This window comes from Scyliorhinus torazame, chromosome 12 (assembly GCF_047496885.1).
Source record: "Scyliorhinus torazame isolate Kashiwa2021f chromosome 12, sScyTor2.1, whole genome shotgun sequence".
Classification (NCBI taxonomy): Eukaryota; Metazoa; Chordata; class Chondrichthyes; order Carcharhiniformes; family Scyliorhinidae; genus Scyliorhinus; species Scyliorhinus torazame.
Window position 1 is genome coordinate 182,305,908 of NC_092718.1, and position 16,956 is coordinate 182,322,863.

The following is a 16,956-nucleotide window of genomic DNA, read 5'->3' on the forward strand; positions in this document are numbered from 1 at the left end:
GGCAGTCGGACAGAAGAACCCAGACGGGAGGTGCAAGCACCGAAGGGAAGGAAAGGGAGGGTTTGGGAATGTTTCAGAGGCACATGGAAGATGAGACAACCGCTTGAATGGTCCAACATCCCTGCAAGAGTCGCAGTCGGCACTTGGTGTCTGGGTGCGCTTTAAAAAGCTGGTTGGGCAGAATGCAAAGCATGCAGCAGAGATTTTGCATTCGCTGTCAGTTTAATGCAAAATTAGGTTGGTGCAAATTAGGTTGGTGGGCAAGGACGACCTGGCATTTCATAAGGTTTTGGGGGGGAGGAGGTGGTGGTGGAAATTTGCCCCGCCCCCAACCACCACTTCCACCACCAACCCCACAGGCACCACAGCCACTCCCACTGGGCATGCGCGCTGCGGGCGGACCACAATTCCCAGAGTGCCTTGCCAGGCCGAGCGGGGCATGCGCAGTGCGGGCCCAGGCGGTATGTTGTTTGTTACAGTGTAAACCAGCTGGCGGGGCTACAGTGATATTGCTGGGATCATCATTCTGCATGCTGATAGAGCACTGCCTTTTCCCACCCAGCCTCCCTCCCTCCCCCCCACCCCACCCCCTTTCTCTAATCTCACTGCCTCCTCCTGCTCCTCCCAAGGAACTTTCTTTTGACCCCCCCCCCCCCCAACATTTATTTGCAGATCAAGTGGCAATCATATAAGGAAGGGTCTCTCTCTGCTTTGCAGGCTTTTTTTTTAGATGGTCCACAAATGAGAAGGAGGAAAAGATGGAGCTGCATATCTTAGAGCACAGACTGAAAGTAGCAAGTATAGCCAAGGACGGCATCCAGTTGTTTACCCATGGATTAATAAAACTTGCTTTCCTACCGTCAAAGACAAGGTAAGTGCATGGGCTTTGGGGTGGAAGGGGAGGGAGAGGGGCAAAGGAACACAAAAGGCAATTGAGACTCTCTACAGTCCTGCCTTTAAATTGTAACAGCGCCGGAGAAGAGAGAGAAAAACAAGAGTTGATGTCATTGCTTGGACATGGGGGGGCTAGAGAGAGAAGGTAACTGGCAGCATTGACTGGGAACTGTTATTTCACCCCTTTCTCCCCCCTCTGCAAAATAAAAAGCCAGTAACCTAGCAGGGCCTACCTAGTGCAACAGTCATTGTGAATCCCATAGACAATGTGATGGGAACACAGCGGGAAAGTGGAGTTAAAATGAAAAAAATAAATGAGAGACCGGGAAGGGAAAGAGGTGCCGGGTTAGGGGTGCTGGAAATGAAAAACGGGACGAGCGATCGGTTCTTTTCAGTTTTGATTGCGGGAGCTGTAAACAGGGAGACATTGAGGACAGGGGCAATATCCCAGGCAGCGTTTTGTTCAATGTAGCAGCTTTAGGAAGAGAGGAATGAATCCACACTTGGTTCAGGCAAGAAGAAAGCAAGGCTTCATTGCAATGACACCTGATCGCACACATAACACAGAGCAAACAGAGCTGGGTTAAATGTAGACGACCCCCCCAACCCCCCACCTTAAAAAAATAAATCAGTTTATTAAAAAAAAAGTATTTTTCCGCTTGTAGAAAAAACAGGGATATTTCGGTTGTGTTTCTTAAGACGGGGAATCCAATTGTTTCCCAAGGTTTACTGGATGTGCAGCCATCCCAGCTCAGAGTCCCCTCGCCTTTGTTGTAAGAGAGCGGAGCAGCAGATCCTGCACTTTTGTCTTTTTGAAAACTAATAACTTTCAGACGTTATGGGATATTAGTTGGGATTTGGTGGCAAGGCTTTTTTTTGTCTGTCTGCTCATTTAAACTCCCCCCACCATATATCCACTCCCTTTCACAATCTGATATCTATACGAATTGCACCCCCCTCCTTCTGAGGGTCTCCCAAACATGCCAACCCCCCCGGGTCGGTAAATACCTTCGATGATTTGTTAACGTGTGGCAGGCTCGGTGTGGCGGAACAGCCCCCACGATTTATCCCGCCGTTGGCGAAAATGCAACCCAAGTTAATTCATCTTCATGACAAGCTCGTCCTATGGAGCTGGGAAGTTAAAACGACTACACACGTTTAATTTAAAAAAAACTTGTATAGCGCCTCGGTATTTCATCTTGCAAGCAAAAAAAAAAAAGTTTTTATGAGATGCTATGATTTAGTTTAGTTTGGACCCTACAGCGTTGTGCACATTCTCCCGTATGGGCTGCATATTTTTTTTTCAAAGTTCGCTGCTGGCTTTCTTGCATTGCAGAAATCACGTCCACAGTTTTGCAACAGCAGCCAAAAAAAAAGACACATCAGGCAGGCTGACAATCCGGCATTCTGGGTTCTGATCCATAACAAGTGGCAGCCTGGTTTACGTTAGCGAGTCTCAGAAATTGCTGCATTTTGTAGTTTTTATGCAGCCCAGCACAGCAGTGTAAAGTGTAATGCACGAATGTGCACTGACTTGGATAGATTTCCCCTGCCGTTCATTCAATCGGTTGAAATCAGCGACATTTTCCAGCTCATTTACACTTGTACACAGAATGTCTGGTGTTGGTTTGAAATATAGCTTCCACCTCCCCCTCCTCCAGCAGTTGGTATAAGGACAGGCAAAGAACCAGCGAGGCCACAGCTCGGGAGAAGTGTGTGGTTTAAGTAAATTCGAGGCGGAAACCCAGTTTTTTTTTTGTAATTACAGGAACCAAAGTAGACCAGAGTCAGGAGCAGAATGGGTTCCCAGCATGGCAGCAGCAGCCAGTCACATTGAACGGTTATGGAAAAGTACAAGATTGAAGGGAAGGTGCAGAACAGCAGGCAAGAGAGAGATGGGAGGGTTGCAGTAAATAGGTGGTGGTGAGGGGATTGTAAATCTGGAGGAACAGTAACAGCAGGATTTCGAAAGCCTGGTTGACTGAATGATTTGTGATCCCTACAAGAGGCACGACAGTTGTGCAGACAGTATGGAAGGTAGAATAATGAGAGCAGAGCGTGGAGACATTGGGCAGGCTGAAGAACACTTGAGAGGACTGGTGGTTTTGTATTAAACTTTTTAGTGTGCTTCTGGGTGAACAAACTACGAAATGGTTTCTCCGTGGCTGATTACTTCTCCGTGACAAATTTGGGGGCAAATGCTGCACCGTTATCATTTAGTTAAAGCAAATTTGTTTTGAGGTGGTAACAAAGCAACGTGAGTGCATAATAGATGAAAGGTAGAGTTTCAGTGAAATGCCAGAGGGTCAGATTGGGTGAGGCGATGTAAAAAAAAAGAGAAAATCGTATTTATATTGTGCCTTCCATGACCTCTGGATGTCCCAAAGCACTTTATAGAATTTACAGTGCAGACGGAGGCCATTTGGCCCACTGAGTCTGTACCGGCCCATGGAAAGAGCACCTTACATAAGCCCACAACTCTATCCTACCCCTTTAACCCACTAACCACAGCTAACAGTTTTGGATACTAAGGGACAATTTAGCTTGGCCAATCCACCTAACCTGCACATCTTTGGACTGTTGGGGGAAACCGGAGCACCCGGAGGAAACCCACGCAGACACAGGGAGAACGTGCAGACTCCGCACAGGAGGTGACCCAGGCCGGAAATCTAACCTGGGACTCCGGAGCTGTGAAGCAACAGTGCTAACCACTGTGCTACCATGCGACCCTTTATAGACAATCTTTTAAAATAAATTTAGAATACCCAATTATTTTTTTTTCCAATTAAGGGGCAATTTTGTGTGGCCAATGCACCTAACCTGCACATCTTTGGGTTGTGGGGTTGAAACCTACGCACACATGGGGAGAATGTGCAAACTCCACACGGACAGTGACCCTAGGCCGGGATCAAACCCGGGTCCTCAGCGCTGCAGGCAGCATTTCTAACCACTGTGCCGCCCTAGCACTTTATAGACTGATGTACTTTTGAAGTGTAGTCACTGTTCCAGTGTAAGAAATGCAGCAGCCAATGTGCATGCAACAAGGGCCCACAATCAGCAATATGGTCACGAGCTTGTTAATCTGAGAGATATTGGTTGAGGTATAAATATTGGCCACAGCACAAGCGATAGCTCTTTGAATCCTGTCATGGATCCTTTACACCATCCTAGAGGGCAGACGGCCTCAGTTTAATGGCACATCTGAAAAGATAGCACCTTCAACAGTGCAGTGCTCCCTCAGTATTGCACTGGAGAGTCTATCTAGACTATGAGCACAAGTCTGTAGTTTGGAGCTTGAACTGTCTGACCCTGAATCAAGAGTGCTCCCATTGAGCCTTGGCTAGACTTAACCTGAGAAGCTTCCCATGTCTGGGCAGTCTGTTTCCAGGGCTAGTTTTTCCTGGAGCAGGCCACCAGTCAGTCACCCGAGGCTCGAACCTGAGGGGCACCATTCCACAACAGGCATGGCTGACCAGCCTTAGCTCTTAGCAACCGCCACAGGCATGTTGGAAGGATTTCTTTGACCACGTTATGAACACATCTTCTGCTGCCAGCAAGTCCTGGAGCAGGACTTGATCCCGGAGCGTCAGGGATGTCACCCATTGCACCCCAATACCTCCTCAGCCTTGACTAGGCAGAAATTAAAGCATTTTTTTCAAGTTGGAATACAAAAGACCAAAGCAAAAGTTAGAAATTGAGTCTGAGTTGGAACGCAAATGCGGACGAGGACAAATAGAGTCTGAGGGGCTCGAGGTGGTAAAAGGGTGTTATGCTGCAAGCTGGAGATGAAAAGAAGGCATGAAAAAATTAAATTTGTAAAGCACCTTTCATGACCTCAGGATGGCTTAAAGTGAAGTATTTTTCAAGTGCAAGTATGGTTGTAATGTAGGAAATGTGGTAGAGAAATTAGACGGGTAGAAACTTTTCCCTTTGGTGGAGGGATCAAAGATCAGGGGGCATAGATTTAAGGGAAGGGGCAGAAGGTGTAGAGGGAATGTGAGGAAAAAGATTTTTACCCAGAGGGTGGTTGGATGCTGCAACTCACTGTCTGAAGGAGGCGGTGGAAGCAGATACGATACCGACGTTTTGAGAGGCATCTTGACGAATACATGAATAGGATGGGAATAGAGAGATATGGACACCGGAAGTGCAGACAGTTTTAATTTAGACAGGCATCATGATCGGCGCAGGCTTGGAGGGCCGAAGGGCCTGTTCTTGTGCTGTACTATTCTTTGTTCTTTTAGGGGTTCTGGAGGCAGAGACCCTCATAACATTTAAGAAGTATTTAGATGTGCACTTGCAATGCCAAGACATACAATGTGATAATGATCAGCAAATTTGTTTTAGTGATGTTGGTTGAGGGATAAATATTGGCCAGGACAAGGAAGAACACCCCTGCTCCTCTTCAAAATAGTGTCATGTAAGCTTTTCCACCCCTACCTGAGCCAAGGGACAGCACCCCCGCAGTGCTCAGTCAGCCTAGGCATTTGTGCTAAAATAGCAGGAGTGGGACTTGAACACACAACCTTCTGACTCAGAGGCAAGAGTGTTACCGAGTGAGTCAGCACTGATGTCTGGTGAAGCCCATTTGGTCGAAGGGAGAGCCTGACTGAAATTCAATTTACCCATGATGCAGCACTATCTGTTATTGTGTTCCTGGAGGAAGACAACTGTACTCCGAGAGCAATGGAAATACATTGTTTTAAAGAATAGCTTGTAATATTTCCCAGTGCTTCAGTCATGTGAAATTACATGAAAATGCGTATCAAGGCAGCCAAAGGTTTGTGTATGTGTGTGGCTTTTAATGAAACCTTTCAAGTCAGCAAAGTAGTCAATGCCTCAATTTTCTGATTCAGAATGGGGGGTCCACTGATTGTGCAGTTGTGATCTGAGTAATTGAGCAAGCTGCATTATTGATCTCATTTACAGAATTCTGTCTGTATATACTTTTAAAATGACACATTTGACCATTCTGTTTTCAAACTATTGTCCCTCCCAAATATTGAACCGTATGTCAATGCATTGCACTGAAATCCAGTTTACATTTATATTGCTTTTATTCCGGGGTAGAAGGAAGGGACACAAGTTCTTCCTGGATTGTACTGAATTGGATGACATTGCTGTGGCTGGTTGGTTTGCTCTACAGCACAAGTTGGCTGATTGGTGTTTCACATTTATGCCTAGTTCACTTCTAGAGGGTAAAGAAGCACTCGACCAGCTGGTGGGGCGTAGCTCTGTCTTTCCAAAAATCTATTTCTATTGTTTTCCTCTGCCGTAGAGAATAGGGAGAGGTGTGCGATGCTTACCCGACTTCACTGGCTCAGTAATGAGTCGGCCGCTTTCAAACAAACTTTGTCAGTCTCCGTGCATGCATTATTCATGAGTTCTAGTCACCTGTCAGCAAGAATCAGCTTTGTATCGGCACTCACTTCTGAATTTCGCTAATTTTGGAAAGTGCCTTTTCTCCCATCATGATTTAGAAATGCTGACAACTACCTGTGCTTTGCAGCATGTCCTTGGTTTATTCTTTGTCGTACATTGTCACCCCAGTAACTAGTACATGGGGTTTTTGTTTGTCCAAATTGGTGAGATAATTTCTCTTTATTATCCCCATTGCTATTCTCAATTGTGGAGCGATGTGAAAACCATAGTATGCCTCTTGTGTGTGTGTGTGTTTTATTGTATCTTTTCCACATCATGTAGTAGATTAGCCTGAAAAACGAATTTGAGAGACCCGTCCATTTGTGCTGTGGCAAAAACAACGCCAAATACTTTGTCGTAAAACAAATTGCTCCATGAAACATCGATGTAAACTCCAACAATGCTGGGTATAGCATCTGGGTGTTATATTAATGAAAACAAGTTTTCTTTCACGTGTATTTTTCTCTTGTGACATTTGAATCATAACTTCATAACCTTCAGCGTCAACTCTTTAAACAGATTTGCGATCTTTGCTTATGCCCAGATTGAATAAGGTGCCATTGGTATGAAGGAAACAAAGGTGGAAAATCATTAACTGCTTCGCAAACCTTTTATTACTGTAGCAATCTTTTGACTTTATTACTTCAAAGCTTTGCCGTTTGTTTAGGAAACTCTTATGAACAACATTTCTTTTTATTGTTTTATATGCTCCATAATTATTCCCCGGGCATGCTATTTAGGCTTGGAAGGACTGTATCACCGTGGTAGTGTGTTGACCCTACATTAAAAAATTTTTTTAAAAAAATGACATTTTAAAAAAATATAACACCGTAAAACCATATTACACAACAAATACACTTTCAGACTCGATCCCCCCCCGCCCCCACCCATAAAGAAAAATAACCAACACAGAATCCAAACAAATTCCGCACCCCCCACCCAATTCTCCTCCAACATCTGACGGTTACCAGCTCCCTGAAATAGGAAATGAACGGCTGCCATCTCGAGTAGAACTCTTCTGCCGAACCCCTCATGATGTACTTGACCTTTTCTAAGTGCAAAAACTCCATAAGGTCGCAACGAAGCACTGGGCTGAACCATCCAAGCAGAACTCACCTTTGGGCCATTAAGCGAGGTGAAGGCCAGAGCATCCGCCTTCGCCCCCGCCTGCAGTTCCAGCAAGTCCGAGACCCCAAAGATAGCAACCAGAGGGCAAGGCTCCAACTCAATCTCAAGAATCCCTGACATGGTGTTGAAGAAGGAGACCCAAAAGTTCACTAATTTAGGACAAGACGAGAACATATGAGTGTGATTCACCTGGACCTTATGAACAGCACTCGCATGTATCCTCTTCTTCCGATAAAAAAACACTCATTCGTGCCCTGGTCAGATGTGCCCTATGCACCAGCCGAAACTGAATCAAGCTGAGCCTATCACATGAGGTGATAGAGTTGACCCTGTGGAGAGCTTCACTCCACAACCCCAAAAGAAACTGAGCCAGGTCCCTCTTCCACTTCCAGTTAATGTCACCCAGGAGCTTGCTCCATCGACACATGCCGAATGTAAATATCCAATACCTTCCCTTCTCCCTGAAAGAACCCTATCCATTAACGAGGGTGAGGGTGCCAAGGTGAAGGAATCTCCTTACACAAAAGGTTATGCACCGGATAATACCAAACAGATTAGTTCTCGGAAGCTGGAATTTCACATGTCGGCTCATGGGTTTACCAGCGCTGAGGGATGCTGTCACCGGGAAATCCTGTTGACAACGGCGAGGTCGGTAGATCCTGTTGGCGGGCCGCCTCCACTGCCGACAAACACGCGGCGGGGTGGTCGGTAAATCCCGCCCATCATTTTATTGACTATCACAAAGAAAGATTTGGGACGGAAAATTGGGAGACACTGAAACAAAAATAGAAACCTTGGGAGAATATTCATCTTCACTGACTGGACCCTGCCCGCAGAGACAGAGGGAGGTTTTCCCACTTCTTTAAGTCAGACTTGGCCACATTTACCAGACCCACAAAATTTAGTTGATGGAGTGAGGCCCAATCATGGGCCACCCAAATTCCCCGATAACGGAAGCTGGGCCTGACCTGGCGAAAAGGCAACCTCCCCAGATCGGCTCCCCTCCCTGTGAGATTCACCGGAAAACATTCGCTTTTACCCAAGTTCAATTTATATCCCGCAAAGGAGCCAAAACCCCTAAACAGCGTCATTAGCTCCTCTACAATAGAGAGAGGATCCATCATATACAACAACAAATCATCTGTGTACAAGGACACCCTATGCTCCCTCCTCCCCCCTCTCTCTCCACCTACCTTCGCAGATTATCTCAATGCTATGGCCAGAGGCTCAATTGCCAAGGCAAATAGTAGCGGGGACAATAGACACCCCTGCCTCGTACTCTCTTCATCTGGAAATATTTAGAACTCAAGGCATTTGTATGAACACTCGGGGTGGAGGCTCTATATAAAAACTGGATCCAAGATATAAATCTCGGTCGAAAACTAATCTTCCAAGGATCTCAAACAGATACCCCCACTCCATCCTATCAAACACCTTTTCAGCATCAATGAAATAATTACCTCTGGCTCAGGGGCTGGAGAGGGGAATAAAAATAATATTAAGGAATCACCAAATATTAGCCGACAGCTGCTTGCCCTTCACAAACCCAGCCTGTTTCTCCGATATAACCCCTGGGAATGTGGGCCCAAGCGCATTGCCAAAACCTTCGCCAACAACTTTGCATCTGCACTCAATAATGAAATAGGGCAATCTGACCTACACTCTGTCGGATCACTGTCCGTGTGGAGTTTGCACATTTTCCCCATATCGGCGTGGGTCTCACCCCCACAACCCAAAGACGTGCAGGGTCGGTGGATTAGCCACACTAAATTACCCCTAAATTGGAAAAAATCATTGGGTACTCTAAATTAAAAAGAAATAAAATCAGTGTTCCCCAATGGCGGGGGGGGGGAGGGGGGGGAAATCCTGTCACAGAATCCCTTATCCGCCAACAGCGTCGTCTCCAAACTCCATGGCCGAACACACCGCCCCCACCACACCTGGAAGTAGAGATCTACCCACCACAAAGAAGTCGATCTGAGTGTCAACCTGATGTACCTGAGAGAAAAAAGAAAATTCCTTCTCATTTGAATGTAAAAGCCTACATGGGTTTCCCCCCACCCTCCCCATCTGCGCCATAAAGGCCACACCCAAATAGCCCAGCAAACAACAAGGCAAACAAAGACTCTCACCCTGCCCCATCTCCCTCCCACACCCAAAGTGAAAACAAAACTCCTAAGCACATGCTAAAAAACCCTCCACAGTATAAACTGCAGATACCCCCATCGTTTCACTCCCGTTAACTAACTATTTAGCTAGCAGGATGGCCCCCACACAGAGTAATAAATATATCAACAAAAACCCAGAACAGCAAACAGCCCCGCGCCCAAATCCAACTTTAATTGTTCCCGGAAAAAAGAAACAAACCAGAACCCATCCCACAAAATCCAAGTACAAAGTTACAAAATGCTCAATAAACACCCCACCAAATCTCATTTCCATCCCCAGCCAAACATCTCCTAGCCTATATAATTCCCAATTGTCTTGATCCCAGTCCATGTTTCTGCACAAACGAGTCAGCCTCCTCTGGCGTCTCAAAGTAATAACCTTTCGATGCATAAGTCACTTGGAGGCACGCAGGATAAACCACGCCAAACCAAACATTGTTCCGACACAATACAGCCTTGGCTTTGTTGAATGCTGCATACCTCTTGTCCAGCTCCGCTCCAACATCTTGATAGATCTCTTTCTTGAAAACTGTGAAAGTGCACGATGATCACACATGGTGGCTCACCAGCATGGGCCTTCTGCCTCAACGACCTGTGGGCCTGTTCCAGCTCGGGACGGGATACCATTTCCCCCTCCCCCACCATCTTCCAAAACAGCTGAAATATAAACTTAACCGGGTTCGGATCCTCCAAACCTTCGGCAAACCAACAACCCTCAGGTTCTGTCTCCTGGAGCAATTTTCCAAATCGTCCACCGTGGCCCTTAATGCCTTGTTGTCCCCGTGCCATCTCTGTTTCCAGAATGGTGATCTGGTCACTTTGCCTCTTTTTTAGTTCCATGCCCAGTGCCGTTACCACTACGTCCATGTTTGCCAAGGCTATTCGAGTAGAGGATTTTGCGCCCTCAATCACTCATGGTCTTCAGAGACATCCCGTTGTAGTTTCTGAAGTTACCCCCCCAGGATGCCTGTAAGCATCTCAGCAATTAATGGAGTGGCAACCTTCACTGCAGGAGCCTCCACCATCTTCTTCACAGACAAAGCTGTCGAAGCCTCAGAGTTCGATGATTCCTTATTTTTCTGCTGCCTCGTCTTGTATTTATTGGGAATCCTTTTTTACGTGGGATTCTTAACTCATCGAATCCAAATTCCAACCCAAATCCCCTCCAAAAATCAAGCGAAAAGGGCTTAAATGAAAGTTCCCTGGTGGGGGGCACCTCTTCTACATGTCTTTACTGGAGCCGACTGTTCACCCTGCATTTTAAACGAAAAAAAAAAACCTTTCTTGGTGCCCTGCAAGTTAACCCCCCACATTTATATTGTCCTCCTTAGGTGGACCAGTTTAGACTCATAGAATCCATAGAATCCCTACAGTGCTTACGGAGGCCATTTGGCCCATTGAGTCTGCACCGTCCCTCTGAAAGAGCACCAACCTAGGCCTACTCCCCTACCCTATCCCTGTAACCCCTCTTAACCTGTGCATCTTTGGACACTAAGGGGCAATGTAGCATGGTCAATCCACCTAACCTGTACATCTTTGGACCCTGTTGAGTCTGCTCCTTCTTTGAAGCTCACTTTAGACTGGCCACCACCTATTTATACTGCAAAACGGCTTTAGCCTGTCTTTGAAGGGACATATTTCTTCATGTGTCACATTGTGACTCGCCTGCTGCACCCTCCGCCAGCCTTCGTTATCTGACCCTCAAAGGTCCAGTACAACTCAGTTATATTTTACTAAAACAAAAGCAAAATACTGCGGATACTGGAAACCTGAAATATACACAGAAAGTGCTGGAAATGCTCAGGCGGTTCTTCTGAAGAGTTGCATTTGACTGGAAACGTTTACTCTATGTTTCTCTCTCCTCACATGTTGCCAGACCTGCTGAGTATTTCCAGCACTTTCTGTCTTTACTTGAGTTATTTTTACATCTGTTTGTTATTGTCTGTTTGAATTTTATGGACATTGAGGTTGCAGTTTTATTTATTCGATCGTGGGATGTGGGCGTCGCTGGTTGGGCCAACATTTATTGCCCAGCCAAATCTCCCTTGAGAAGGTGGTGGACAGCCCTCTGTTGAGCTGCTGTAGTCCGTGTGGTGCAGGTAGGCACACCCACAGTGCTGTTAGGGAGGGAGCTCTGGGATTTTGACCCAGTGGCGATGTCGATATAGTTCTAAGTCAGGATGGTGTGTGGCTGGGAGGGAAACGCACAGGTGGGCTTCACTTAATATTGTTTTTTGATTGGTAGAGAAACTTGATTACAAATGTCTGTTCGATATCTGCAAACTAACAGGAAAGGGAATTTAATCTCTCCGTGAGGCTCCCGAAGCACCTGTGTGACCCACTAATACAAAGGTCTTTAACACCTCCGTGCTGAGTGAGTGCAGCATTGTTTACAGTGGTTGGACTTTGGAAGGTCCTTTTTAACTTTGCGCTGCTGATTTAAAACTGAGCTCAATTTCAAATTTCAAACCTTTTCTCCCCTTATTAATCCCCTCCATCTGCACTCGAAGCTAACTTTAACATTCCTGACTTTTAGGGAATGTCGGTCAAGGCATCGTGGTTTCAGCATTGTTGCCCAATCTCTGAACCATGCTTTTTGTCTGTTGCTTCTGTACACTGAATGCAAAATTACAAAATTAAAGAAGGAAAGAGTTTGCATTGATATGAAAACTGAACATGATTTCAGGACATCCCAACTGCTTCACCGTCCAATGAATTATTTTTGGAGTGACAGCCGCTGTGTGATCTAAGTGAAATGTGGCAGCCAGTTGATACACAGCAAGATCCCACAAGTAGCCATTGGCTGAATGTTTGAAAGATAAATATTGACCAGGATGACTTTTGTTTTGCATTCAATCAAGAGGGCCGAAGGGGGTTTAATGTCTCACCTAGAAAGAGTCTGTCGGTACCTCCAACTGAAGTCATTGAGCCCATTGGCCAAATCGAGTCCAAACTGGCTCCCCGTGGACCAATCCAGTCAGTCCCATTCCCCCCGTCCCTCGCACGATTCTGCTAGTTGGATTCTTTCAAGCTCCGCTTGCACCACCCACGAAGGCAGTGAGCTCCAGGTCATTACGGCAGGGCAGCACAGCAGCACAAGTGGATAGCACTGTGGCTTCAAAGCGCCAGGGTCCCAGGTTCGATTCCCTGCTGGGTGACTGTCTGTGCGGAGTCTGCACGTTCTCCCCGTGTCTGCGTGGGTTTTCTCCGGCTGCTCCGGTTTCCTCCCACAGTCCAAAGACGTGCAAGTTAGGTGGATTGACCATGATAAATTGCTCTTAGTGACCAAAATGGTTAGTAGCGGTTATTGGTTTACGGGGATAGGGTGGAAGTGAGGGCTGAAGTGGGTCGGTGCAGACTTGATGGGCCGAATGGCCTCCTTCTGCGCTGTATGTTCTATTACTGCTCACTCTGTAAAAAGAGTTCTTCCTGGCATTCCCCTCCCTTGCATTCCTTGCCCCAATCTTGAGTCTGTGTCGCATTGCCCTTGTGCAGTCAGCAAATGGGAAGGGGGTTTTCCTTGTCTAACCTGTTATAATCTTGTACACTTCTGCCAAATCTCCCCTCAATCTCTTTTGTCCCAACGTTTCCAACCTAACGTTGCGACATAACCGGAGTCAGCCGTAATTATTTGCTTATTATTGGCTTCGGTGGGGGTGGTTTGAATCCAGAGCCTTTTGATTTGGGCGAGAGTGCTACCACCTGAACCACAACCGGTGTGGATTAGCTTTCAGTGCTGTCCTGCCAACAAAAAAAAACTGACATTCAACACAGATGCTGCCTTGCATGGTGCTGAATAACTGGGGCACTCCATTCAAAACAGCCCCTTGACAAAGCTTTAAAAAAAAGTCACAAAGCCAAACAACAACTTCACAAAACTGGCAAGGCATGTGTAAAGTTGACAACTGACGAATGACCCAGACATGTGAGGACAGGTAGTTGCACGGGTTCTGCAACTAAAATGATAAATATACGCAACACTTGCACAGAATATGAGCAGGGGAAGCCTGAGGAGCAATGCTGAAAGCACAAGATTGTTGGGAACTTTGAATTACGAATGATGCACTTGATTGATTTTAAACACATACTGCAAAGTAATATTTTTTCTGAAGAGTGTCAAAAACAAAGTGACTGTTGGACTTTCAGCAAACTCTTGCCAAGTTCCACTGCCTCACAAAGGCCACCCCACCCTACCTCACCTCTGTATATGATTTTTAGGAATGACTACTCCCCATGTCAACCCGCCCCCCCCCCCCCCCCCCCCCCCCCCCCAGCCACCTGCAGAGTGCTACAGTTTGTCTGTTTGAGTCAGGCAGTAAGTGGAGGAGAGAGGGACCTTTAATTAACATTGATTTGAGTTAGCAAGTGCTGATCTAGCCCCCAAAACACTGACTGCCGCTACAAAACACTGACAGTTGGCACGACTGTAGCTATCGAGGCCACCATCCTTCGTCCTGGCTTCACTCGTGGAATCTTTTAATTGTTTGTCAAAATCTGCAAAGCTAACTCCCATGGCAAATGTTTAGTAGTGCAGTGCACAGCAAATTTAGAGGGCTTTAACATTTGATTTGGCCTTGTTTGCAATAACTTGTGATCGTTGAAGATTGCATTTGGAATGGAGCTGAGACGGTCTGGAGTGAAATAGGGAGGTTTTTTTCTTTCCCTCCCACTGGAAAGAGGTTTTGTTCAATCATTACATAAACATCCATTGTGTCAGCCCGTTTGTGGTTGAGTAGGTGGCACCTGTGCCTCTGAGTCAGAAGTGACCGTGGGCTGAAATTCCAATCCAGAGGCTGGAGCACAAAATCTAGAATACCATAATGTCGTACTGAGGAGGTGCCGCACTGTCGGAGGTGCTTCCTTTCAGATAAGACGTTAAATAGAGACCACAGTGCTTGCAAGTGAAGGGTAGTCACTTACAATAATTTTAAGGCCAATTCTCAGAGGCCATTGGAATTTTCCAGTCAGCCTCCGGGCCCCTTGGTGGCTCCAGGTAAGAGGCCAGTTCTCTGGAGTCGGCCTTCCAGTGGAAAACATTGGGGGCCAGCCCTCCAAACAGGCTTTGAGGCCTACCTGGCCACAGCTGCAGCTGGAGGAAGCCCGATGGAAGGACTCTCATTTTAACTTAATATTTTAGAAAGTTGGAGAGAAGGCTCCTCCATCCTGAGGCACTTTCTCTCCCTGTCTCTATCTTAAAAGGCATCCTGCTGGTGTCCGGTTCTGCAGGGCCTTCAGTTGGCCCTCCAGCTTCAGGAGTCCGTCTGCCCTCCTTAATTGGATGGTGAGCCTACCCTCTGGCCACTAATTGTCTGATTCTGAGCAAATCACAGCTGGGCGACTGTTCCCCACACAGTGCACACTTTTGACCCCCGATTTGATCCGAATGTTGGGGTCTTGAAGTGTGTGGGGAAATTCCTGCATCCCCATCTGTCCTCAGGCGGATATGAAAGATCCATTACAGTATTTTGAAGAAGAGTAGGGGAATTCTCCACAAGTCTGGCCAATATTCATCTCTCAACACATATCACTAAAACAGATTATTTGGCCGTTGTCAGATTGCCGTTTGTGGGATCTTGCTGTACACAAATTGACTTATGTTTCCTACACTACACCAGCGACTATACTTCAAAAGTACTTCACTGGTGTCTTGGGACAGCTTGAACTCTAGAAGTGCAAATTGTTTTCTTCCAGCCGTACTAATTGAACAGCTCGGGCAGGAGGGGTGTTGGGAGTGGGGCAACAACGCAAGTAAACTATCGCAATAATAGTAAATCACTAACTTCCTGAGAGCCTCGACAGAGGAAACAGCGCCGATGTTAGGTTAAGGAGGGCCAGATGTCCACGAGTGATTCAGAAGGGCCAGCACCATCACGTCAGTGGTGTGAAGGCGCACAAAACATTTCAGAAAACAAAGTGTTTCAAAAGGGAACCAAGATATGAGGTGGGGAAAGAAAGTTTCTCACTTCGTGGAGAGCCCCTCCGTAAGGGTGGTCAATATCTGAAACATTAATTTATCTTTCCTCTTTACACCAGTTTCCGGCGGACCAAGCATTCAGTGTTTTTTATTTTTATTTTCCGATTTACATTATTTGCAATGATTTTTATGCACAGGTAGTTTGTTGTGCCAAATGTTGAGAGTCCACATAATCAGGGTTTGGTTGTGAAATTATTACAAGTGATGCTATCTCTGTGGGTAAATGCTGATTGTTTCAAGTACTGTTCCGTAGAGCAGCGCTAGATTCCATACAAGCAGTGGTTAGTGTCTGCGGCGTGTAACGTCATTCTAGACTGGTTTTTCTGCTAGCTCTGTGAATAGTGTTGTGCACTGATGGTTTCCCCCACAGCCCGGGTCTCCTGCGGAATAATTCTTAAATTTAAGAGTTTTGTTTTAAAACGTTTATTCTTGGGATGTGGGGGTCACGGACAGTTATTGTTGTCGTCTTGCTTCGCTGCCGTTTCATATGGGCCTGGATTCTCGCTGGGTCGCGGTGAGTCCCGAATCCCGGATTCCCAAACCCATTCCAAGGATTTCTGATTTTTCAATGTTTTCAAATTTAAGTACCCAATTATTTTGTTCCAATTTAGGGGCAATTTAGCGTGACCAGTCCACCTAACCTGCACATCTTTAGGCTTGTGAGGGTGAGACTCACGCAGACACGGGGGGAATGTGAAAACTCCACATGGAGAGCGTCCCGGGGCGGGGATCGAACCCGGGTCCTCAGAGCCGAAGGAAGCAGTGCTAACCACTGCACCACCGTGCCGCGCGGGGGGACAGGCATGTCTTAGTCCACTGCAATTTTTCTGAAACCAGGCCAGCTTTTCAAAGAGTGGGTGGTTCCTGGCACCTCAATGGTGTCCTGAACCACGGGCTTGTCATTTAGAGGCTGAGAGAGCCTCTCCATCATTGCAAAAAGAAAGGAATTATGTAGCTGAAGGAAGATAAGTGTAGTGAATAGGTTTTTATGAATGAGAGTGTGCTTTCTAAAACTAATGTCTGTATTGGACACTTTAAACTTTATTTCATTTTATCTCAGCCTGACTCCTGAGGTCTGCTCAAGCTGGATACTGGGTTAGTTGACATGGTTGATATAAGGAAAAAGGGTAGTGAGTAGGGACATGGAGGCCATGGGTTGGGTAAAGGAGCATAGGTTGGCATGGAGGGTATGAAGGGCCATGGGTAGTGCGTAGTGAATGATAGGTTGGCATGAATGGTATGAGGTGCCATGGGAGGGTAGAAGGCATAGGTTGGCATTGAGGATATGAGGAACCATGGTGTGGAGAGGCATATGATGCACCAAACCTCATTATGCATTCTTGGCTGAGAGCCCAGAAATCCATTTGTCTG

At 46.4% G+C, this 16,956-nt stretch overlaps 1 protein-coding gene across 1 annotated transcript in view; it reads left to right on the forward strand.

The window, feature by feature from the left end:
* The first annotated feature begins 612 nt into the window (after positions 1-612).
* Positions 613-16,956, forward strand: part of LOC140386776 (cytosolic arginine sensor for mTORC1 subunit 2) — a 289,471-nt gene continuing 273,127 nt past the window's right edge. Inside the window, exon 1 of the mRNA XM_072469469.1 lies at positions 613-871. Coding sequence (XP_072325570.1) covers positions 759-871 — 113 coding nt within the window. The 5' untranslated portion in view covers positions 613-758. The remainder of the gene's footprint in view (positions 872-16,956) is intronic.